Here is a 24,897-nt window from a genome sequence, read left to right on the forward strand (position 1 = left end):
AAGTACTTTCTCCATCTCAAATTAGCTTTGAGAAAGTGAAATGAAGCATTGCTTTTCATTCTAGCTCCCATGACAAGCATTGGCAGAGGCGGTCCCTACCCCCTAGTAGCTGTGGAGGTCAGAGGAAAGACGCCAAAGAGAAAATTGAGAAATCTGATTGAGACATTTGGTCTGGCTTCTCAATGTTGACTCAAAAGGTTTTATTTTAGGTGCCTTGATTTCCATTCAATCTAACCAGACTGGGAAATAAACATTTCTCTTCCCTAGCTGTGGCTGAGAAAGCTGATGCCTTAGGATGGGACTGCATCCTCCAGTTAGCTTATTAAGGACAATTTTTTGCATCACATGCCCAGCAGTGGGATCTGTGTGTCACCTTGCAATGGAGATCTTTCCAATTCTGTTTTCCTGACTTTCTCTCATTACCCCACTTCTCCTAAGCAAAGAATCTTGGCATTGGAAGGACCTCTGAGGTTTTCTAGGATCACAGCTTCAGAGCTGGGAGGGATTTGGATAAAATCAAACCCAAATTGTACAGAAAAGGAAACTGAGTTCCACATAAGAAAAAATGATTTTTCCAAAATCACTTTAGGGAACCAGGTTCTCCAACTCCAAGATTCACTTTTCCATGGTGTCATCCACTCCTTTTTTTCCCCCAACACATAAGTAAATGTACTAAATAAGGGTATAAGGATTGGTCTTAGGATTTCAGTGATACTGGGTGCATAACTACCTATAGAGTCTCCTAGAATGTTGGGATGTTAAATGACTTACCTGGACACATGTCAGAAGCCGGACTAGAACTCAGCCCTTTCTGGCTTTGAAAACAGCTCTCTGACCACTCCACAAGTCTGCTTCCATGTTTTCTGTGATCTAGATAGACTACAATAACCACTGGCTTCTCTTCTCCTTTTGTCCATTCTTGCTTCTGCCTTTGGTCACGGTCATTTTACTCATAACTGGAATGGCTTTCCCCTCCTTGCTCTTGTTTCTATTTTTTTTTTTTTTTTGCCCTCTTCTCTATCATCAAGGACCAGCTCAGCTGCCATCTTTCCTCCAAGAAATCTTCCCTGATTCCCTTAATTAGGGACAATATAGTGCACAAATGCCTTTATTTTGGGGCATCTCTCTCTCATTCACTTTCTTTCTTAAGTGAACTCCTTAGAAGTAGGGCATTTCTCATTTTTGTATTCTCAATTCTTTTTAAGCAACATAGCTAGTGTTTACTAACCACCTACTATGTTAGTGTTAGGCTCTCTTAAGTGCTGGGAAATAAGATGATAAAAAAGAGTAGGAGTGATATTTGAGAAAAAAGTTGCTCTGGATTCAGAGGACTAGGATTCAAATCTCCTGTCAATCACTTACTACCCATGTGACCCAGACACATCTCTGGGCTCCCATTTTTTCATCTGGAAAATAAAGGAATTGTACAAAATATTCTCAGAAATTGGATCTAGCTCTAGGTCCAGCACCCTATGATTCTTTTCTGGATGCCAGTTTCCTTTTCTGTGAAATACGGTGGGGTGGGAGATTTGTATTAGTCAGTCTCTAATGTTCCTTTCAGGTTTAAATCTATGATCCAATGATCCTATCCTTTAAATGCTTGGATTCTAATGGAGTCTGGAAGAGGGAACAGCATATACAGAGATAAATAATTACAAAATATATTAAAAGTATTGCTGGGACTGGTGAGATAGGACACTATTGATTCTTAAACTGGAGACTGAGAACTACATATATATATATATATATATATATATATATATATATATATATATGTATGTATAATTCTGTCTCTCTCTCTCTGTGTCTGTCTGTCTCTATGTCTATAAATATATATCTCAATTTCTATTTCTTTATTTCATCTATTTCTTTACCTCCATTTTCCATCTGATAACTGAATTTCAGCATGATTGGTTTTTTTTTGTAATATGCTGTGTTTTATTTTATGCATTTAAAACATGATTCCGAGTCTTTATCAGACTGCCCAAGGAGTAGAGACAACATCCCCTGGACTTGGAGAGTCATGAAGAACATGAGCATTTTTTATGTATAGTCGATGCTTTGAATATTTGTTGAATTAGACTGAATGGTAGGTGATAGAAATCACTAAGCAAGAACTCATCCTCTATACCTTTGGGTTCCCACCAGTAGCAGATCATGCAGTAGGGCTACTCACCTCTTGATTCAAGATATACATTTCTTTTTCATTATTGTCCACTTGTATCCCCACATCACACATAATGCAGCAGCTTTTAGTTTCTACAGGGGCGGAGTTTCTATAGCCAGAGGGAATGAGAGGAGCTTTTTAATATTGAGCAATTGCATTAAATTTAGAGAATTGTAGACCCCTTTGATGAACTTTGGTAGACCTAGGTAAGAGTGGACAAAAAATTTTATTTCCATTCAAAACTGAAGGTGTCTAATGTTCAGGAGAGTGGAAGTTCCTTGAAAGCAGGAATCATTTTATTTTACATTTGTGATTCTGGCCCATAGCAAGTGTTGTGCCAGAGATCTCTTCCTACTATCCCTCACCCCCTTCCCTCAGGCATGTTGGTGAGCCAAGGGGGCACTTCTTTTTTTTAACTTTAATAGCTTTTTATTTACAAGTTATATGCATGGGTAATTTTATAGCATTGACAATCGCCAAATCTTTTGTTCCAATTTTTCCCCTTCTTTCCCCCCACGCCCTCCCTTAGATGGCAGGATGACCAATGCATGTTAAATATATTAGAATATAAATTAAACACAAAATAAGTATACATGTCCAAACAGTTATTTTGCTATACAAAAAGAATAGGACTCTGAAACATTGTGCAATTAGCCTGTGAAGGAAATCCAAAATGCAGGCAGGCAAAAATATAGGGACTGAGAATTCTATGTAGTGGTTCTTAGTCATCTCCCAGAGTTCTTTCGCTGGGTGTAGCTGGTTCAGTTCATTACTGCTCCATTGGAACTGATTTGGTTCATCTCATTGCTGAAGATGGCCAGGTCCATCAGAATTGATTATCATACAGTATTGTTGTTGAAGTATATAATGATCTCCCTGGTCCTGCTCATTTCACTCAGCATCAGTTCGTATAAATCTCTCCAGGCCTTTTTGAAATCATCCTGTTGGCCATTTCTTACTGAACAATAATATTCCATAATATTCATATGTCACAATTTATTCAGCCAATCTCCAACTGATGGGCATCTACTCAGTTTCCAGTTTCTGGCCACTACAAACAGGGCTGCCACAAACATTTTGGCACATACAGGTCCCTTTCCCTTCTTTAGTATCTCTTTGGGATATAAGCCCAGTAGTAGCACTGCTGGAACAAAGGGTATGCACAGTTTGATAACTTTTTGAGCATAGTTCTGAATTGCTCTCCAGAACGGTTGGATGTATTCACAATTCCACCAATAATGTATTAGTGTAAGGGGGCACTTCTTAAAACTCCAAGGACTTCATAGTATCTCCTGTGGGGCTGTCTTCCATGGGAGCTTTAGCTAGGGGATATACCTTAGAGAAGCCTTTAAGTTTTCAATCTCTTTGTTCTTTTTCTCCAGCAGGTTAGACATCTGAATCAACTTCTCCTTCAGCTCACTCAACTCCTGCTCCCGTTGCTGAATCAGGAAGAGATTCTGCTTCAATTCTGTTTTTAGCTGCTCATCAAAATCAGCTGAAAGGGGCAAGAAGACTCATGTCTGAGAACTGGTAGATGGATAGCATGAGAATCTGTCTAGCCCACAATGACAGAATGGGCAGAAATTCAATTTAAAGGCTATCCAGGGAATCATAAAATCCCAGATCTAGAGCTAGACAGGACCTTAGAGGTCTCCTATTCTAAATTTCCTCTTTTTACAGATGTGGAAACTGAAGTCCAAAAGAATTAAGTGACTTATCATATTGGTTTTGTGTTCTAAAGGCCCTCCCAGCTCTGACATCTGTTGTTCTTAGGGCCCTATCAGCCCTGACATTCTGTGTTTAAGGGCCCTCTAAAAATAGTTTTATTTTACACAACTGAAAGAAAAAGTCGTTCATATTAGTGGACTCCAGCCAGAAATGATTTGGTGGATTTTCTACAGATATAGACCCAGATTCAGGAGACCAAAGGTCAGAAAAAGTTTAAACCCCCCCCCCCCCAAAGTTGAAGCTGGGGAAAGCCAATGGCTGGGCACTAACATGAGAGTCTGTCCCTTTCACCTCACCAGGCTCCTTTACCCCTTTCCACAGGGACTTCTGACTATCAGGACTGAAAGAAAAAAAAAGAGGTGGGGAAGGAAGATGAAGGAAAAATAGACAGAAGAGAAGGGAACGGAGAGATATAGAGGAAGAGGGATGCAAAAAAGGAGAGATGGAAAAACAAGCAGGGAGACAAAGAGGAAGAGAAAGAGGGGGAAGGAGCTGGTTCAGAACTTTTGGCATCGGCACAGAAACGAGAGAGTGCTTTTCTTCCTGCTCCTCCCTACTTGCCCTCACCCATCCAACTTTAAGAACTGGTTTAACCACAAGATAAAAAGTATTGGACCTTCTGCTTGCTTAAGGACAGAAGGCACATTTCCCTGACTTTCTTTCCCTTAAACAATAGGGTTGTATCATAAAACAAATAAAACCATCATCTCTGAACTAGAGGGATAGAGAGATGGCCTAATAGCTTAAAGCCTGAGGGGTAGGGTGAGGATAGGACTTCTTTCTGGACTTTACTAAGAATCTATAATACTGTGATTTATAGAACTGCTTCAAGCCTAGACTGCATTTCCTATAAAAACATTTAAAGATTTCTCTTCAAGAATTTTTACCTAGAGGCAAACCATAGCATTTAAAGCTGGATAGAAATTGTCCTAAGAGAAACATGAAAGATTGGAAGGTCAGAGCTGGGAGAGCCCTTAAAACACAGACTGTCAGAGTTGGGAAGGCCTTTAGAACATAAAATGTCAGAGCTGAGAGGGCCCTTAGAGCATAGATTGTTAGAACTAAAAGGGGAATTATAAACTATCATGCTTGGCAGAAGACTTTGGAACCTAAGTCTCAAAGGGACCAACTCTCACATTTTATATGTGAGGAAACTGGAGTTCAGATGCAGGAAGCAAAGCATCACCAATTATCTCCAATGAGATGCTTCCTTCAGGAGTACTGGCAAACATTTGTAATTTAGGTGTTGATATAATGGAAACATTCATTGTATAGAATTTTCCCTGAGGTCCCTCAGTCTTGAGTCCGAGAATTCTATTCACAAGACTGTATAAGTTAAATCCTCACCATGAAAACAAGAAAACATTTCATTAAAGGCTTTTTAGTTTTGGAATTTTCATATACAAAGAAAGCATTTTGCTTTTCTTTATCTTTATGGCATGTTGGGATATTCAGTTGAATGATGGAATATGTGAAATACCTTTTGTTGTAGACATCTTGGTGTGGAATTTGGAAAGTTCTGTTTTCAGGGCAACGATGAGCTCGTGCTGAGAGATAAGCTGTTTTTGGGCAACCAAGAATTCTTCCCTTAAATGAATGAAATGGTTAGATCAGACCCAGTCCCATGTGATTTTCTATGAAAAAAATCTGTCTCCAGGCAAGGTTTGGAAGACTGATTTTTTTAAGAGCTTGATGAAGACTTCAGGGCATGTGTGTGTGTGTGTGTGTGTGCGTGCGTGCGTGTGTGTGTGTGTGTGTGTGTGTGTGTGTGTGTATTTTACTAAATAGAGCAAGTTATATGGTATCATACTGAGAAAATATTGATAACCATTGGAAAAGAAGGCAGAAAAACTCTTCATGGAATGGAAAGGCAGAGAATATCAAAGCTGGAAGGGATCTTAGAATACAAAATATTTAAATTTAGAAGGGAGTTAGAACATAGAACATCAGAGCAAAGTTGCAACTTAGGACACAGACTGTCAGAGATGGGAGGGGGGGGTCTTATTATATGAAATAATGGAACTTGAAGCAATTTTTGTCATTGTAATGGTCATAGAACCAAGGACCCCAGATCTGGGAGGCATCTTAGGACATGGAATATCAGATTTAGATGGAGTTTTAGAAATTATAATCTCTACCTATTTACATAGGTATATATAATCCTACCATTTTATAAAAAGGAAAAATGAGGTCCAGAGAGGTGATATGAGTGTCTAAATTCACATCAATTGATCCCACTTCTTCAAACTTTAGGAAACTTAGGGATGAGGTTTATTACACAGCTAACAATAGAAGTGGGAAAAGACAGCTTTGTTATTGAACTGTAATGATTATCTGGAGTGAAGTGGTTCTGCATGAGAGATAATTCCACATATTCTGCAAAATAAAAAGTTGGACCTTGAGTTGGGCAAATGGGAAAACTGATGTAAATTGAAAAAATTGATATCTCTTTTGAAAATCAAGGAGTGATCGGTCTATTCAGTGACTGGAATTTGGTTCTAAACCCAAACATAAAGATCAGACAATGTTAAGGAGTCTTATTTTATTTTTTAACCTTCTGGCTAATCTCATCCTCTACAATCTCTTCCTTTACTAGGAGCTTTCTCAGAATAGAGTCATGATATTTACAGCCAGAAAGGATTTTAAAACATGTAGAGCTGGGAAAGGCCTTAAAATATGTGCTTCTCTGCTGGTGTTCTCTAGTGTTTCTCTACACATACTGGGAATTTTCCTATGGAGAATGCTACTCCCAGTGTCAGGAGAGACCATCTTATCTTTTTAATTTCTTTTCTTAGTGCACACACTTCTCAAGAGTAGGAACTCTGTCTAATTTCTGTTTCTAAAATGGAGCACCAAACATTGATGTTACAGTATACCTTACTTTGATGCTACAGTATAAATTGTTTAAATGTTTAATTGACTGGAATACAAGAAAGGGTTAACAAATTAAATATTTAGCAAACTAAAACTTGGCCTATTTCTCACAAACTAGAAATCTTTTTATGAACTTTCATATCCCAGAATGGGGGCTTGAACTAACATAGAAAAATAAACTATAATACTCCTAAGGATTACTTACATTAGATGGTCATATGACTTTCCAGCAGCAAGAGTCTTTAGTAATACATCTTTATGTATTTTCTTTTGAGCTATTAAAAAAATAATGATTTTAATTATCACACAAATCAGAAAATAACAGAGGTGGAAGATACCCTTGAGATCAGCTAACCTGAAGAAAAATTCTAGACTCTATAACATCTTTGATAATTGATTATCCAGTTTTTACTTGATAATCTCTAATGATGGGAAAATGACTAGGTAGCCCAAATGGCTTTTGGACAGCTCTCATTTGTAGAAAGTTTTTCTTTAGCATTTAGCCTAAATATCTGCGTCTCTATAATTTTGTTCTCAGTGTTTGTCCAGTGTTCTCAGTTCTTCCCTATGGGTCCAATCAGAACAAATGTAATTCTCCCCCTCCCACATAAAAGTCCTTCAGATATTTAAGAATAGTCATCAGTCCCCTTTTTCCACCCCCAAACCTTTTTTTTTTCAGGTTAAATTATTCTAATGTCTTCAACTCTTCTTTTTAGGATATGGTGTCCAATATTCTCACCTCCTACTTTATTCTTCTCTGAAGTGTCCTTCCTCAAATAAGATGTAGTACCTAGAACCAATCATAATTCTCAAGATGTGCTAAGACCAGGGAAGAGAATGGAGGGAATGTTGCCTACTTATTCCTGGAAGTCATAGTTCTATCACCCATATTCATATTGTAGGTAGAGCTGAGAATGGGGCTATCATATTGGAAGGAAGCTGATTCTGTCTTGGTTTCAGATGGGCTATTTTTGGCAGTGAGGCCTAATGGCTGGTGAAAGTAAGCTGTGAGAACAGGTAATAGGAAAAATTATAGGCAAGTAGATATGTCTTGAGGGCCAGATCCTACCAGTGGATAAGCAACAGGCCACTAAGTCTGAGTTGGAGCCTGATCAAAACAGGAATGGATAAACCAGGAACAGGAAAATGAGAAGAATCTTATTTTAATAATGTGGTTTGGTGACTCCTCACTCTACAATGCTGTTCAACAACAACATGCATTTATTAAAGGTCATCTGTATGCCAGGCACTATGCAAGGTACTAGGGACACAGAAAAAAAATTAAACAGTTCTTGCCATAAAATATAGGAGCTCATATTTTATTAAGAAACAATAAATAGAAAATATATGCAAAATAATAGAGAGAAGAAGTAGGAACTAAAAGGAAGCACTTGAACTGAAAGACTTAAGTAGGAATTCTTTTTTTAAAATAAATTTTTATTGATATTGTCAGTCTTTTTCACAAAATTTCTCCCATTAACTCTTTCCCTTCCTTCTTATAGAAAATTAATTCATATAACAATTAATATTTTTGAAAAAGAGAGAGACAGAGGGACAGAGAGAGAAAGGAGAGAGATAAAGAGGAGGGGAAGGAAAGGAGAGAGGAAGGGAGAGGGAGAGAGAGAAGGGGAGGTAAGAAGAGAAGGGGAGAGATGGAGAGAGAGAGACAGGGAGAGGGAGAAAGGAAAGAGAGACAGAGAAATTAGGGAAAGAGAGACAGAGAGACACATAGAGAGAGAGACAGAAATACACAGACAAAGAGAGAGGGAGAGAGAGCAACAAAACTGATCAATACACTCCCCCCCAAAATCAGAAAATATGCACAATGTTCCAAACTATGGAACTCCCAGCTTTGCAAAGGAATGGAGTTGAAGATGACTGTCCCTCTTTCATTTTGGAGCCAGGATTATCTTTTGTAATTTTGTACCCTCATTTTTGATGGTTTGGGGCTTATTCCCACTTCTGCAGTCATAATGGACATTGATTTCTTCATTGTGAATCAGGTTTTGTTGGTCTACCCAGCCTTCTCTGTAGCCATCATATTTGTCATTTCTTATAGAACAGTGATATTTCATCACATTTGTGTACAACCATTAGTTATTCCCCAAATTATGACTTTCTATTTTGTTTACAATTCTTTGCTTCCACAAAAATAGCTGCTATAAATGTTTTGGTATATATGAGGACTTTCTTCTTATCAGCAACCTTTCCGGTTGCCTAGTAGGGAAATTTCTGAGACAAAGGGTATAGACATTTTTATGAAATAAGAAGCTCTTTTCTAAATAACTTGAGTTTTCTAGTTTATAGAATATTGGATTATTCAGTTCCATTATTTCTGGTTTTCTGGTGTTCATCTCTTTGTTTTTTAACTAGTACCAACTGATTTTGATAATTGTTGCTTTCTAATTTAATTAAAAGTCTAGAAGCCTCTTCCTCTTTCAACCCTACCTCTTTTTCACTGTTCCTTTAATGTTCTTAATCTTTTATGTCTCTAGTTGAATTTTATTATTATTATTTTAGAGCAGCTTAGGAGCACAATGTACAGAGTACTAGGCTTGGAGTCAAGAAGATCTGAATTTAAATCCAAGCTCAGACACTTACAAACTGAGTCAACCCCCTCAAAAAAAAAAGAGTTTGGAGTTTTCAAACTCATAAAGAGCTAGACATGACTAAAAAATAACTGAACAAAAATTGAGTTCTATAAACCATTCCTTTGACAGTTTTATTAGTATAGCATTAAAACTTTAACTTTGATATTGGCATGGTCCATCCATGAACACTTAATATTCCTCCACCCATTTAAATTATGATTTCATTTCTTTGGGGAGCATTTCAAAATTGAATCTATATAGATGTTTTGTTTTCTGATCCTAGTCAGGATCTCAAAAATTATCCATTCTAATTCTTTTATTTTATTTTTATTTGTTTTATTATTTATTTATTTTATGTATAAATTTTTATTTTATTTATTTATTTTATATACCAATGCTCAGGGAGGTTTAGTCACTTGTCCAAGATCACATAACAGTAGATAGGTAGATAAATAAGTAAGTATTTAGAAAGAGAATATAGTATTTATGAAGTATTTAATCTTTGGCAGGTACTGTAGTAAGTACTAGGTGTACAAATACAAGCAAGCAAGCTAGCCCCAAAGAACTCGAATTCTTCTGTGGGAAGCAATAATAACACATAAAGAGGGAGCTAAGAAATTGGGGTTAAATTCAAGAAACACAGAATTGTGGACATTTGGGACCAGTGACTAAGAAATGAAGTTCTAGGTGAGAAAATATTAAAACTCACTAAGAAGAGTCTAGGATAGAGTCCAAGTTTCTTGTGAGAAGGAAAGCTAGAATAGAAGGAAGCAGCATGGTTTGGAGCTGCTATCAGAGGTAGGAGGGGTAAGGGATACAGCTAGGTGGCACAACAGATAGAGCACCAGGCCTAGTACCAGGAAGACTCTCCTTCCTGAGTTCAAATTTGGCTTCTGACACTATCTGGGTGACTGTGGGTGAATCACTTAATCTTGTTTATCTCAGTTTATTGTTATTTAGTCATGTCTGACTCTTTGTGGCTGCGCTTGGATTTTCTTGGCAAAGATACTGGAATAGGTGGTCATTTTCTTCACTAGTTCATTTTTAACAGATAAGGAAACTGAGACAAACGGAGTTAGATGTCTTGCCCAGAGTCACATAGCTAGTACATGTCTGAGGCCAGATTTGAACTCAGGAAGATTAGCCTTTCTGACTCTAGGCCTGGCATTCTATTCACTACACCACTTAGCTGCCCTTGTCTCAGTTTCCTCATCTATAAAATTAATTAGAGAAGGAAATGGCCAAACACTCTAATATCTTTGCCAAGAACACTCCTGTATTTTCAAAAAAGGTTATAAAGAATACCACTGAACAACAATAAAATCAGAAGGGAGAACCAAATCTAGGTTCTTTGATTCTAGAGCTCTTTCCAGTGTCCTACACTGAGGAGCGATTGGATTTCTGGGATGGGAAACAACCTGTTCCAAGGCCCAAGGTTGAGAGATGGAATGGGAGGAACAGAACAGTGAGCACACCATTTGTCTACAAGATGAGTGTTTAGAGGGAAATGATGTATAATAAATCCAGGAAAGGTAGATTGGAGTTAGAATGTGAAGGGCTTTATATACTGAGTGGAAGAATTTATCTGATAAGTACCAAGGAGTCACTGGAATTTTTGAGCTGGGAGATGACATGGTCAGAACTATGCTTTAGAAGTGACCTTTTGGCAGCTGTACAGAGGAAGGACTAGACAGTGCAGAGATCAGGAGTGTAAAAGCAAGTCAGAAGGTGATTGCAAAGAGGTGAAAGGTAATGAGGGATTGTACCAGTCCCTCTTACTCTAAATTTGTGGTTGGATGAATGGAGAAAAGGGAGACAAGACAAAATGACAAGATTTGGCAAACAATTTACTAAGGGAGGTGAAAGAGTATGAAGAGGTGAAGATATATCCATGGTTGCAAACATTAGTGACAGGGAGGGAGATGATGTCTTCCAATAAAAGAGGGAAGTATAATTAAGGGAAAGATGAGTTCTGTTTGGACATGTTGAATTGAGATATCAATGGGACATTCAGTTGGCAATATCCAGAGGGTAGTTGGCTATGTGACATTGGATTTCAGGGGCCAGAATAGGATTGGCTATATATGTAATGTGGGATTAGCCAATGGGACCAGTCCTTATGAGCATGTACAGTATTGTGGTTGATGCAATCCCTATGTGGACTTCAGAATGCGTGTGGACATTCTTTAACTGGTTCTTGTCTGCTAACTAGTGAAAGGGAATTTCTCTGAGTAGCTCCCTAGCTAGAATTTGGGGTACATTCAAAAGGGAATCTCTTTCTTCTTTTGTGATTCAATTTCTGCCTGGCAACGTTCTGGTAAGAAAAAAGAATTATGCTGGAATGGGTCCTCCCTATGTAATTTTGACATGTGGACCTCAATCAGAGTCTGTTCTTGTTTTAGAAGAAAGAGATGGGAGTGAGAGGTCTAAGAGTGAATCTCAAGCTGGGTTTTGCAGCCAGTTCAGCATTAATGCTCTATGGAGCAAGAAACAGCATTTGGGACATAGCCCATCAATAACTAAGATAGGGACTCATCTAGCCTACATTTAAATCTAAACTTTTTTGGGAAAGGCAGTGAAGAAGGGACCAGTGCGATGTAAAAATTTAAGTCTGAGGCTAATTTTTATAGAGATTGACTTGTATGGGAGAGAATGTGTCCCCCAGCTACTGGGGGAAAATGTTTGTATTTTTGTTATTATCATAACTTCTAAGCAAATACTTCTTTATAACAACTAATCAATGCTAATTGATTAAATGGAGCTGAAGTGGTAGTTAACAGTGGCAGGGGAAGATACCAGAAGGGAAACTTAAGTCAATAGTATTAGAGAAAGACTCCCCAACCTCTCAGGAATATCCCTAGAACCATGAAGAGGAAAGAGGGCTAGTCAAACCCTAGAAGAGTGAGATTAGAGCCAATTGCTATTAATCGATCTTTCAGTCATTCACCATGAGATAATAATCAAAACCATGGGAACTGATAAGATAAGTAAAAGTTCCAGGCTACACACATAGTTAAGGGGTGGAACATGGGCAATCATCCAGCAAAGAAGATGGGACATCTGGGTAAGTAGAAGAAGCAAGAAAGAGCAAAGTCATGAAAACCCACAGAAAAGAGAATGTTCAAAATCAAGATGATCAACAGTGTTAAATGCTTCAGGGAAACAGAGAAGAAAGCAGACTGAGAAGAAGGCCATTTAATGTGCTGATTAAAAGACTAATGATCAATTTTGAAGAGAGTGCTTTTAATTGAATACTGATGCTTGAAGCAAGATTACAGAGGACTGAGAAATTAACAAGATGATAGGAAAGGAAGGTAATGAGTGTCCTAAGCTTTTAATGAGATAACATATAAAAGCACTTTGCAAATTAAAGTACTATATAAATGCTTGCTGTCCTTATTTTCTAGGAGTTTGGCTTTCAAAGGGAGGAGAGAAAGAATAGTTTGGGGGAATGACAGGGCTAATGAAGGATTTTATTTTTATTTTAAAAATGGGGAGACCTAGATATGAAGACCCTGGGTATCTTTAAAATTATTTTTTATTTTTATTTTATTTTATTTATTATTTTAGACAGCAGAGGAGAAGGCAATTAATCAATTAAACGTTTATCAAGTGCTCACTATGTTCCTGGAACTTGGGTTGCAGGTACAATATGATGAATGAAGCAGTCCCTATTCATAAGAAATTTACATTGTAATGAGGGAAAGGAGTATGAGAAATAATTATTTCTTACATTTGCCAATAACTAATTGAATCAGAATAAAGGTTTTTTCCCTTTTCTGCTTCTTCATCCAGAAGTAAATTAGTATCGGAAATCTTTCTCATAGATTTACCCAGCCAGGATGGCTGAAATCTAATCAAAAACAATATAAGGGATCCTAGGTTTGGAATAATGGGTGCATTCCAGTTACATTGTGTTTGCTTAGACAGGTCTGGGAAAATATGGAACATCTCTTTTTTCACATGATAAAGAAATTGATAAGCTTCTTTGACCAAGATTTGGGTGATTCAAATCATGTACTCCAATATCCTCATTGTAATTCAGCTCACCCTCTCATGATAATATTAATTCCATCACTAATTGCAAAGGAACCAGAATTAATAACCATCCTCAGAAACATCAGCTCTTCCAACTGTGAACGAACTATCAGGAGGGGTATTTGGCTTAGGACCCAACTTCTCATAGCATGAGTTGAGAACCCATATGGGGTCTTGTAGCTGAATGTAGGAATGATGAAATATGATTTATTATCAGCAAATGTTTGATTTGTATTTCTATTTTATATACCTACATATCTGGGATCATGTAAGAATTTCTTGGACAAAAAGGGATCATGAGTGAAAAAAAGTTTAAGAAGCTCTGGTCTAACAGAGATGGCCAAATGACCATCCTTTTATTAATAGACATGCTGGCATTATTAATAAAAAAAATTGTATTTTTTTTAAAAAAATGCCTAAGTGATGGGGCAGGTCAATTCTCCAAGAGCCTCCACAGCTGTGAATCATAACACTTGAAATAGTTGCAAAGCAACTTTACTGACACAGGTGTTCTTTGTGGATTGGGAATGAAATAAATTGGAGGCAGAGGGAAGAGGAGAGAGGTCAAAGAACAGCAACTGTCTCTCAATCTCCTTGTATAATCATCATCATCGTCATCATCATCCTCTTACATGAAGAGATCCATTCTACAGCTCTGAGTTTAGACCTCCAGCAGCCACTGGCAGGTGACGCCCGTATCCCAACAAAAAATAGTTAAATTATTCAGAAATTTTATCTCTTGAACCTTTTTAAATGCCACAAAGTACCTATAAGAATAGATACAGCAGAAACATAAACATTAATAACAACATATATTAATCAATTAAATGTTTATCAAGTGCCCACTATGTGGGCATATATATAAGAAGAGTCAAATACAAGGTAGCTTGGTAAGGGGGGGCAATGATAATTGAGGGAGATGAGAAGAGGCTTCATGCCAAAGATAAGACTTGAGCTACATATTAAAGGAAGAAGGAGAGTATGGGGCAGAAATAAAGAGGGAGGGCATATTGGGCAAGAGGGATGACCAGGGCAGGGAGGCAGGAGAAGAAGAGTTGTGTGTAAAGAACATGGTTTGAACCTGTTTGAATGGATCATGGAGTGTAGGAGTATGGGTAATATTCATGAATGTAGTAATTTAGGTTGAGGTCAGAGTGTATAAAATCTAAGCAGAAGACTTTACGTTGTATCCTAGAAGAAATCACTAAAATTGATTGAATAGGGATGTTGTACAACCAGGTCTGTGTTAAGGAAAGTTCTTTTGGTAGCAGTGTGTAGGATGAACTGTCATGGAAAGACTTAGGGCATTGAGTCCAATTAGGAAACTGTTACTAATGTAGATGCAAGGTGATGAGAGCTAAATTAAGATGGCAGAGAAGGGATTAGATATGAAGGATGTTGTAATGGTAGAAAAAGCAAGATTTGGCAACCCTTGTAGACATGTGGGGTGAAGGAAAGGTGGAAGTACTGTGGTTAAGAATTTGGCATTTTCGCTTTGACCCAGCAATGTTTCTACTGGGTTTATATCCCAAAGAGATCTTAAAGAAGGGAAAGGGACTCACCTGTGCAAGAATGTTTGTGGCAGTCCTTTTTGTAGTGGCAAGGAACTGGAAACTGAGTGGATGCCCATCAACTGGAGAATGGCTGAATTGTGGTATATGAATGTTATGGAATATTATTGTTCTGTAAGGTATGACCATCAGGATGATTTCATAGAGGTCTGGAGAGACTTACATGAATTGATGCTGAGTGAAATGAGCAGAACTCAGCAACAAGACTATACAATGATCAATTCTGATGGACATGGCTCTCTTTAACAAAGGGAAGATTCAAATAAGTTTCAATTCTTCAGTGATAAAGAGAGCCACCTAGAGAGAGGACTGTGTGAACTGAATGTAAATTATAGTATAGCATTTCCACTCTTTCTGCTGTTTGCTTGCATTTTGTTTTCTCTCAGGTTTTTTTCCTTCTTGATCCAATTATGTATAAATACATATCCATATGTTGGATTTAACATATATCTTAACATATTTAACATGTATTAGACTACCTGCCATTTAGGAGAGGAGGTGGGGGGAAGGAAGGAAAAATTTGGAACAGAAAGTTTTGTAAGGATCAAGGTTGAAAAATTACCCATGAATATGTTTTGTAAATAAAAAGCTTTAACAAAAAATTTTTTAAAAGAAGGATGAAAAATCCTAGAAACAAACAAACAAAATCGAATTTGGGATTTTGGAAAGATGGTGGAAGCTTTGAAAGAAATAAAAACATATGGAAAAGGGGATGGTTTTAAGGGAAAAGATAATGGATTTAGTTTGGGACATATTGAATTTAAGATGTCTCTGGGACATTCACTTAGAAATTGGCAATATGGAGCTGAAGTTTGGAGCTGAATATAGAGATCTAGGAGTTATATTATATCCATCATTAAACCCAAGGGAGCTTATGAGGCTACTGAAAAAGAGAGAATACGAAGGCAGAAGAAAAAGGAGAACAAAACAGAATGTTGGGAAACACTCACAGTTAGGGGGCATGCCATGGATGACAGGCCAGCAAAGAGACTGAGGAGAGATCAGATTGGTAAGAGGAAATCCAGGTGAAAAAAGTAAGAGAGGAGAGTTTGCAGGGAAAGCATCAAATGCTACAGAAGAGTATGGGAATATTGGGACTGAAGTTTGGCAATTAAAAGGTCGGAGTAGTTTCAGTTGGGTGATGACATCAGAAACCATATGGTGAGGGAGCGACTGAAAGGAAGAAGAAAGGGAGGAATGAACAATTAGAGCACAGGGAATATCTGTAAGGGTAAGTCTTTGGAGGAAAGAGGGAGGGATAAAGCTTCTGACTCCAGAGTCCTTGTTCTTCCAGCTGTTTCAGATGATTTTTTTCTTGCAATAGAAAAAAAAAGGCAAGTACTCCAGGTATGGAATTTGACAAGTCATGAGCAGCAAGGAGAAAGGGGATTGGAGAAGGACGCCAAGAAAAGAAGGCAGTGCGGCATTGAACTGATGGACAACAGGGCCAAAACTGGGAAGAGACAAAATGGAAGCAAGAGTAGAGGTGACAGACTGGGCCAGTACTGGGAGTGGAAGATCCAAAGATCACACTGAGGACCAAGAGCAGGTTTAGGAGCACTGAGGCACAGGGAAAGATGGCAAGACAGCCAGGTGACAGCCGGATGAGAGAACTGGAGAGTTCCTTGAGAATAGTGTTTTTAAACATCTTTGGGTGATCTTGAATTCAACATTATTATTTATTATATTAATAATATAAATATTAACCACAATTAAGTTTAATTTATAATAAATTACTAATACAATTACTAATATAGTTGATTATAATTACTAATAAAATCAATAGTATAATTAACTATAATATAATTACTTAGAATTAAGAATAAAATTAACAACATGAACAACCATAATATAATTAAATATAATAAAATTAGTAGTATAATCACTAGTATAATTAACCACAATAAATAATAAATAAGAATAAAAAATTATTAGCTAGAATAACACAGTTACAATTAACAATAAGATTAACAATAAAATAATTAACTACAATATAATTAATTACAATCAACAATAAAATGAATGATATAACTATTGATGATGTAATTAATCATAATTAATAATGTAACTATTAATTATGATATAATTAATCATAATCAATAACATTAACAATCTAATTATTAGTTATGATAAAATAAATTAAAATCAACAATATAATAATATAATTAGTTACAACAGTGTGATTAGTTACAATTAACAAAAAGATGGATCATATAATTATTGTTAATGGTGACAACATTTATGTAACACTTTAAGGTTTGTCAGGTGCTTTGTAAATATTACCTTAATATTATCTCATTTTGTCCTCACAACAATCCGGGGAGGTAGGTCCAATTAATTATCCCTTTTGTTTAGATGAGGAAACTGAGGCAGGAATAGGTTGCCTACTTTAAGGGACTTGCCAAGGACCATGCAGCTGGAGTATGATTCTGGGACTGTGCGTGAATGAAATGAAAGGAAAGAGGGAGGAGACTGTTGTCCATGGAAATCAGAATGTTTGAAAGAATATTGAAGTAACCAAGTTCAGGGGTAGAGAAGAATAGAGAAGCTAAGGAGAGAGCTGGAAAACTCTGAGAAATCCCATTTTGTTCTGTGACTCAGTAATAGAGCTGATAGGACCCTAGATGACTCTCAAGGACATTTGAGTTCAAATTCTGTCTTATTAGTTGTGTGAGTCAGGACAAATCTGTCTCAGTTTTCTCATCTGTAAAGTGGACATAATAATAGACCTTACCTCCCTGGATTGTTGTGGGGATCAGGGAGATATATGTAAAGTATTTTGCAGATATTAAAGTGCTTTATAAATGATGGGTATTAGGATTATTACAAAGGAGAAAGAATGGCCACCAGGATTTCTTTTTTCTAATAGTGGGGATGAATTTGGGCTATTCTGTAGTGCCCACTCTGCCACCTGTTGCCCTTTGTGACCTATGGCATATTGGAGAGGTGACTGACCTGGGTTCAAAGGTAGATCTTGGTCTTTGGCTCATAGTGAAGAAAGCTGCTGAGAGGACATCTACATTTAAGTCGGGAATTTTCTTTTATTGATGTAGTGGTATGGCACAATAGAAAGAACTCCAGCTCTGAACAATCTGAGTTCAAATCTTCCTGATAGTTATTAACTGTATGACTGTGGATAAGTCACTTCATCTCCCCCATTTTCTCATCTATAAATATGGAGTTTGGATTCCTTGCCTTCTGAGGTCCCTTCTGTCTCTGGACTCTAAACTATACCTAAATTTTTTGACTTTTGCAATCTTGGTCCTGAGGTTATTTGTGACTCAGGAGACAGGGATTTGAATTAGAAAGGACAAGAGGGAAGGGGAAAAGCCAGATAAAGGAATCATGAGAATTTGAAAGGAAGCTGTTCTTCATGCTACAAATGAGGAAACTGAGGCTAAGAGAGTCCTCTCGGCCAAGGTCACACAGCAGAGAGTAGACACTTTTAGGCTGGGACCTCTGACTGAATTGGTGCTCTTCCTATTACAGCATAAGTTTATTTGTTTTTTAAATTAAGGGTTTGGGATAATATTTTTTTGCAGATTTGTTTTTTTTTTTTTAAAGATGCTTCTAAGATTTAGAAACAATATTCTAACCAAGTGATCTAATTACTAATCAATCAATCAACCACTCTAAGCACATTTATTTAGCTCTTCATTTGCATCAGGCATTTGGCCAGGCACTGGGATATAAAAGTCAAACAGACAAAAATGAATCATGGTTACAATAGGATAAAGACTATACCTATGGGACAGCTGAATGGCACAGTGGATAGAGCACCAGGTCAAATCTGGTCTCCGGTATTTACCAGCTGTGTCATCCTGGGCAAGTAACCACCCAATTGCCTTCAAAACCCCCCAAAATACTATATCTAGGATTTCGCCAATACTGGAAATTCCTCTAGCAATGAAGGTTGGTAACATCTCAGCAACTTAAAGTTTTAATGAATTATTGTTGTTGAATCATTTTAGCTGAATCCAACTCTTTGTGATCCTTTTTTGGGGAAGGAATTCTTTGCCATATAGAGCGCATTTTGCAGATGAGGAAACTGAAGCAAACAGGGTTATATGATTTGTTCAGGGTTACATGGTTAGAAAGTATCTGAGATCAGATTTGAACTCACAATGATAAGTTTTTCTAGTTCCAAGACCAGAGCTTTATCACTGAGCCACATAGTTGATTGCTTAAAAATAATAACAATAATGATAATAATAGTAATAATAATGATAGCTAGCATCTATATAGTGCCTACTATGTGCCAAGAACCCTAGTAAAGCACTTTGCCAATATTATCTCCTTTTGATCCTCATAACAACTCTGAGAGGTTGGTGCTATTATCCCCATTTTATAAATGAAAAAAACAAGGCTAAATGAAATGCCTAACAGGGTCACAAATCTAGTAAGTATCTGAGATTAGATTTGAACTCAGGTTTTCTGGACTCCATGCCCATTGCTCTGGCCATTGCATCATTGAGCTGCATCAAGTTAAGTAACTTGTCCAGGGTCATAAAGTCAGTTTGTATTAGAACTAGGACTTGAATCCAAGACTTTCTGGCTTCCACACTGCCTCTTATGGCATAATTGCCCCTCCCAATTCTAGAATTGTTAAGGACCATGCCTAAGTGTGAAGGGGCAGGTCAATTCTCCAAAAGCCCCCACAGCTGTGAATCATAACACCCCTGAAGGAATGGCAAATAAGCCTTTACTGAATCAGATGTTGCTTGTGGATTGGGAATGAAATAAATTGGAGACAAGAGGGAAGAGGAGAGAAGTCAGAGAATGCAACTGCTTTTCAGCTCCTTGTTTCGTTATCATCCTCTCACATGAAGAGATCTATTGTGCTGGACAAAAGTAGATCCCCAGCAGCCACTAGCGGGTTGCTCCCATAACAGAATGTTTAAAATTTTCAAAGCACTTTATTCACACTATCTTCTGATGCCAATGGAAAGAGGATGATTTGTTTTACAGATGGGGAAACTGAGGCCCAGAGAAGTGATATCACTTGCCAGATCACACAGCTAATAAATGACAGAAATGATTTCAACTGATGTTAGAATCCTTACAAGGTGTAAGGAATTGATACAATCTGGAATTGATAGAAACAATGCTTATGTTTACCCCTTTGAGAGTTCACACATTAGCTCACACATTAGTTCACAAGTTTGGGAGGTTTCAGGATTCAGTATAGATTCACAAGTTTATATCTCCCACAATCCCACTCTCTCAGAGGAGGAGTCAACCTTTGGGTTCATACCTATAAGAGATCATATAAAAGAAGCTCTTTGAGCTTCAGTCAAGAGACTTGAAGAGATTGAGAAGTGAGAAGTGAGTTGAGGAGATTGAGAAGCTAGAGACAGCAGTCAGGCAGAACTGGGGATTCAGAAGAGGAGAGGCTGAAACTGGCAGAGACAGAGTCAAAGGACTAGCAACAAGAGCTGTCAGAACCAAGGAAAGCTTACCAGGCTATTTTGGAAGAGACAATAAAAGATTGGATTTTAACTCCTGGCTGTATTTGAGGCGATTATTACTTTGAACTGAAATTAAGGCTGCCTCCAGAAAACCTCCCCAAGAAACCTGCTCCCAGAGAGAACCATTATAGTTTAGAAAAGAAGAGAACACCACATTTTGGCGCCCAACGTGGGACAGAAAAAAATCCTGATCTCAGTGGAAAAGTCTCCTCAACTCAGAAATGAGGGTGAATACAACAAAGAAATTTTGTTAAAGAGCTAAAATAGTATTTCAGTTAAAATGGGACGGATGTTTAGAAAACAGCCTGCTTTTCCAGTTCAAGGAAAATGTTTAGCAAGCATTGTCAAGATTATGGAAAGCCAAGGTTTGATTATAATTTTGGAACAGATCACTGAACTTTTAGAAACTGTAAAGTACACATTTCCTTGGTTCTCTGGAAAAAGAATTGGATCTAGAAGAGTGGAAATTAGTAGGAGAGCAGCTAGTGAATACTACAATTCTAATCCAAACTCAATTTCCAAAAATGCACTCAATACATCTAATCTAATACAACTGGCTTTAGCAAAGTATATAAGTGTTAGAATAAGGAAAAAGAAGAAAGAGCAGGAAGGGGAGGTGCCAACTAAACTAGGTGAAAAGGATGAAGAATCAGATAAGAATTCCCAAAAGGAGAAATTAGATCATTCCACATTTCATGACCCTCCCCCCTCAATTAACCCTTCATGGGTAGAGAGAGGAGAAGGGAGAGATCAATAATGCAATCAGAACCACCTATCAAGGAGCCTGTGACAAGATTAGAAAAGGCATTAATTAAGGCGAAAAATGAAGAGCAAGACGTATCTGATTTTATAAATGCATATCCTGTGATTGAAGAGCTTGACTCTTCAGGTCAAAACAAGAGAAGATACACTCCTTTTAATTTGGAAAAAATTAAGGATTTGAAAAAGGGTTGCACTCTTTATAGGGCTACATCCTCTTATGTTAAAATGTTACTAGATAGTTTGTTTTATGAAATCTGAACCCTGAGTGATTGGAAATCCATAGCTAGGACATGTTTAGAACCCAGACAAAACTTATTGTGGCTTTCAGAATATCATGAATTATGTAGGATTCAAGCTCAACGAAAGAGGCAAACTGGAATTAATGTACAAATAGCTTTTGACCAACTAGCTGGTGAAGGTCAGTATGGAGAGAATTCAGAACAGATTGATTATCCCATAACAGTGTATGAGCAAATTTCTAAGGCTGCAATAAAAGCTTGGGGTTCCCTCCCAGGACAAAAAGATTGAGGGGAAGCCTTCACAAAAATAGAGCAAGGTCCCAATGAATCTTTTGCAGATTTTGTGGGATGTTTGCAAACAACTGTAACAAAAACCATTGGAGAGAATGCAGCTACAGAAATAATGACCAGACATCTGGCTAAGGAAAATGCTAATGAGATTTGAAAAAGAATTATATGGCGACTACACAAAGATACTCCTTTAGAGGAGAGTATAAGATATTGTGCCACAGTTGGTACAAATGCTTATTATGCCCAGACTATGATGAACATGGGAAGACAGGGTCCCTCTTGGCAAGGGACTTATAGAGAAAGTCATCGATTTTTTCAGTGTGGAAAAATAGGACATTTTAGAGTTCAGTGTAGGTACAGAGATAGAGTGCGAGAAAACCTAAAATCTCATATCCAAAATGCAACCAAGGCTTCCACTGGGCCTTGGAATGTAGATTGACCCAGGGAAGTGAGAGGAAGGGCCCAGCTCCAAGATATCAATCAAAAGACAGGTGGGTCGTGATGGCAGCTGAAGTTACACCCAGAAGGTCAGGATTGTGATATGATCAATCAGCCTAAAAGTAATCACATGGCAGAAAGGCATTATAATTGAGGAGCATACAGGCTTTTTAACCCAACAGGGTAGTGTCCAGTGCAAACAGCTCCAATGTAATTGCCAGATGATGATGAGAAATCCCAAGAGTGGTAAATAGAAGGGACCAGATAGGTTAATTGCTTTGGGAAGAGGAAGGAATGAGATGGGTGCCAATGAGCCATATTTGCCTTGTCCATCAAAGAGAAACGGAAAAAGAGAAAAATCTGGAAACAAAGGAAAAGATCTAAGAACAAAACCTAGCAGGAATCATTGAATTCCTTGAGATGAAATATTGTTAATAAAGACTGTTGCAAGACTTGAAAATCTTCAGGAATCATTGGATTCCCTAACACAAGATAAGACTGTTGCAGTACTTAAAAAATAGCAGGAATCATTGGATTCCTTGAGATGAATAATTGTTGATGAGACTATTGCAGTTCTTCAAAGCTTGCAGGAATTATTGGATTCCTGGCACATGAACTAATAATTCCTTTTGGACTATTTCTAGGACTTATGGACATGTATAAATTCTCATGTTGATTCATGTTATTTGTTACATTACTACTAGCCTGTGTTATATTGCTATGTGCTTATGTCATTTATGTAATTATGTGTAATACCTCCCACACTGATGGATTTATGTATATCTGTTTCAAGTGAGCCCTTTAGAAACCTGCTAATCTGATTTGATTTCCCATTTCCTTTGGTGTTTTAATCTCCTTTCCTGAAATGTCAGGGAAGGTGTGACCACCTTCTTTTGATAGTGTTTTCACTTTTTTGAGCAGTCAGGGAAGGCATGATCACCTTCTTTTTGGGGTTCTTACCTCCTTAAGAAGTCAGGGAGGTCATGACCACCTTATGTTCCAAATCAAAAGAAAGCAGGAGATGTTAGAATCCTTACAAGGTGTTAAATCACTGGCATTGATAGAAACAATGCTTACGTTTACACCTTTGAGAGTTCACACATTAGTTCACAAGTTTGGGAGATTTCAGGATTCAGTATTTACACCTCCCACAATCCCACTCTCTCAGAGGAGGAATCAACCTTTGGTTTCACACCTTTAAGAGATCATATAAGAGTTCTTAGAGTTTCAGTCAAGAGACTTGAAGAGGTTGAGAAGTGAGAAGTGAGTTGAGTAGCTAGAGACTGCAGTTGGACAGAACTGGGGATTCAGAAGAGGAGAGGCTGAAGCTGGCAGAGGCAGAGGCAAAGGACTAGCAACAAAAGCTGTCAGAACCAAGGAAAGCTTACCAGGCTATTTTGGAAGAGACAATAAAAGATTGGATTTTAACTCCTGGCTGTATTTGAAGCGATTATTACTTTGAACTGAAACTAAGCTGCCTCCAGAAAACCTCCCCAAGAAACCTGCTCCAAGAGAGAACCATTATAATTTAGAAAAGAAGAGAACACCACAAACTGAGGCCCTTGGACTTGGAATCCAGTAGGTGCTTAATAAATACTTGTTGACTTGATCTCATTAATGCTTGATCACCATACTGATATTTCATTATGTGTTAAGCCCTGTTTAGTTAAACAACTGAACACTGGCAAAATAAGCACCTGATTCCAGGGTTCTGGCATTCAGATTCCTCTCCCAACAACTTTTAATGATCTCTGACTTCAGATAAAATTGGTATGGTCTTCATGAATATTGGGAACATTTGGTGTTCTCCAAATCAGAGTTTCTTTCCTTCTTGTTTTTATTTATTTTTATTATTTCTTAAATAATAAAGATTATTTTATTAATTTTTTTTATATCACAGACATTTCTGCATACATTCTACTCATTCAATGAGTTCTCTGTTGTAACAAAGAAAAACAATTAAGGAACACCAATACCATGATTGTATCAACATATGTAGCATCCTTTATCCAAAGTTCCCCACCTCAATACCATAAGGAGAGTGCTGTGTTTCTGACACCAAGATTGGTCAGTACTATAATTACTCTGAACTTGGTTTCATTTGAATGTTCTTTTTTTTCCTCACAGTATTATAATTTTGTGTATTCTTCTCTTGGTTCTGCTTACTTTTCTCTGCATCCATTTATATAAAGCTTCCTGTATTTCTCTAGTTGTAATGTCTTATCTCCATTATATTCATATACCATAGTTTATTTAGCCATTCCCCAATTTATGACCACCCACTTTGTTTATAATGTTTTTTTTTCTATTAGAAAAGTACTGCTATGAATGTAACATGAATATGCATGTAGATCTGTCTATGATTTTTTTGGGGTCCACGAGCAATAGTGGGATCTTTTTGGGTCAAAGTATAGAGCAATTTAGTTACTTTTCTCATTTAATTCTAAATTAAAATTTTAGAACAATCGAACCAATTCATGGCATGAATAACATGTCATCTTTCCAATATTGATTACTTGTTCTTTTGCCATCTTTGTCACTTTTCAGGATGCAAATGGATGATGCTTATTTTGCATTCTTCTTGTTAATGTGTTTAAGCATTTTTTGAATGGGTTTGATAACTTATAATTTATTTGCTCATATTTCTTCACCACTTATCTTATGGGGGATGGCTCTTGGTTTTAGATATTTGCATCCATTCCCAAAATATTTAGGATAGCAGACTTCTTT

At 37.3% G+C, this 24,897-nt stretch overlaps 1 protein-coding gene across 2 annotated transcripts in view; it reads right to left on the minus strand.

Annotated features, from left to right (window-relative positions):
• The window catches only part of LOC127555843 (forkhead-associated domain-containing protein 1-like), a 111,434-nt gene that overhangs the window by 53,395 nt on the left and 33,142 nt on the right, over positions 1 to 24,897 (minus strand). For both annotated transcript variants that reach the window (XM_051988501.1, XM_051988502.1), the window contains exons 10-13: positions 6,975 to 7,044; positions 5,376 to 5,482; positions 3,503 to 3,662; positions 2,177 to 2,276 (exon numbers count right to left, since the gene is read on the minus strand). In XM_051988501.1, coding sequence (XP_051844461.1) covers positions 2,177 to 2,276; positions 3,503 to 3,662; positions 5,376 to 5,482; positions 6,975 to 7,044 — 437 coding nt within the window. The remainder of the gene's footprint in view (positions 1 to 2,176; positions 2,277 to 3,502; positions 3,663 to 5,375; positions 5,483 to 6,974; positions 7,045 to 24,897) is intronic.

Source organism: Antechinus flavipes, chromosome 3 (assembly GCF_016432865.1).
Source record: "Antechinus flavipes isolate AdamAnt ecotype Samford, QLD, Australia chromosome 3, AdamAnt_v2, whole genome shotgun sequence".
Classification (NCBI taxonomy): domain Eukaryota; kingdom Metazoa; phylum Chordata; class Mammalia; order Dasyuromorphia; family Dasyuridae; genus Antechinus; species Antechinus flavipes.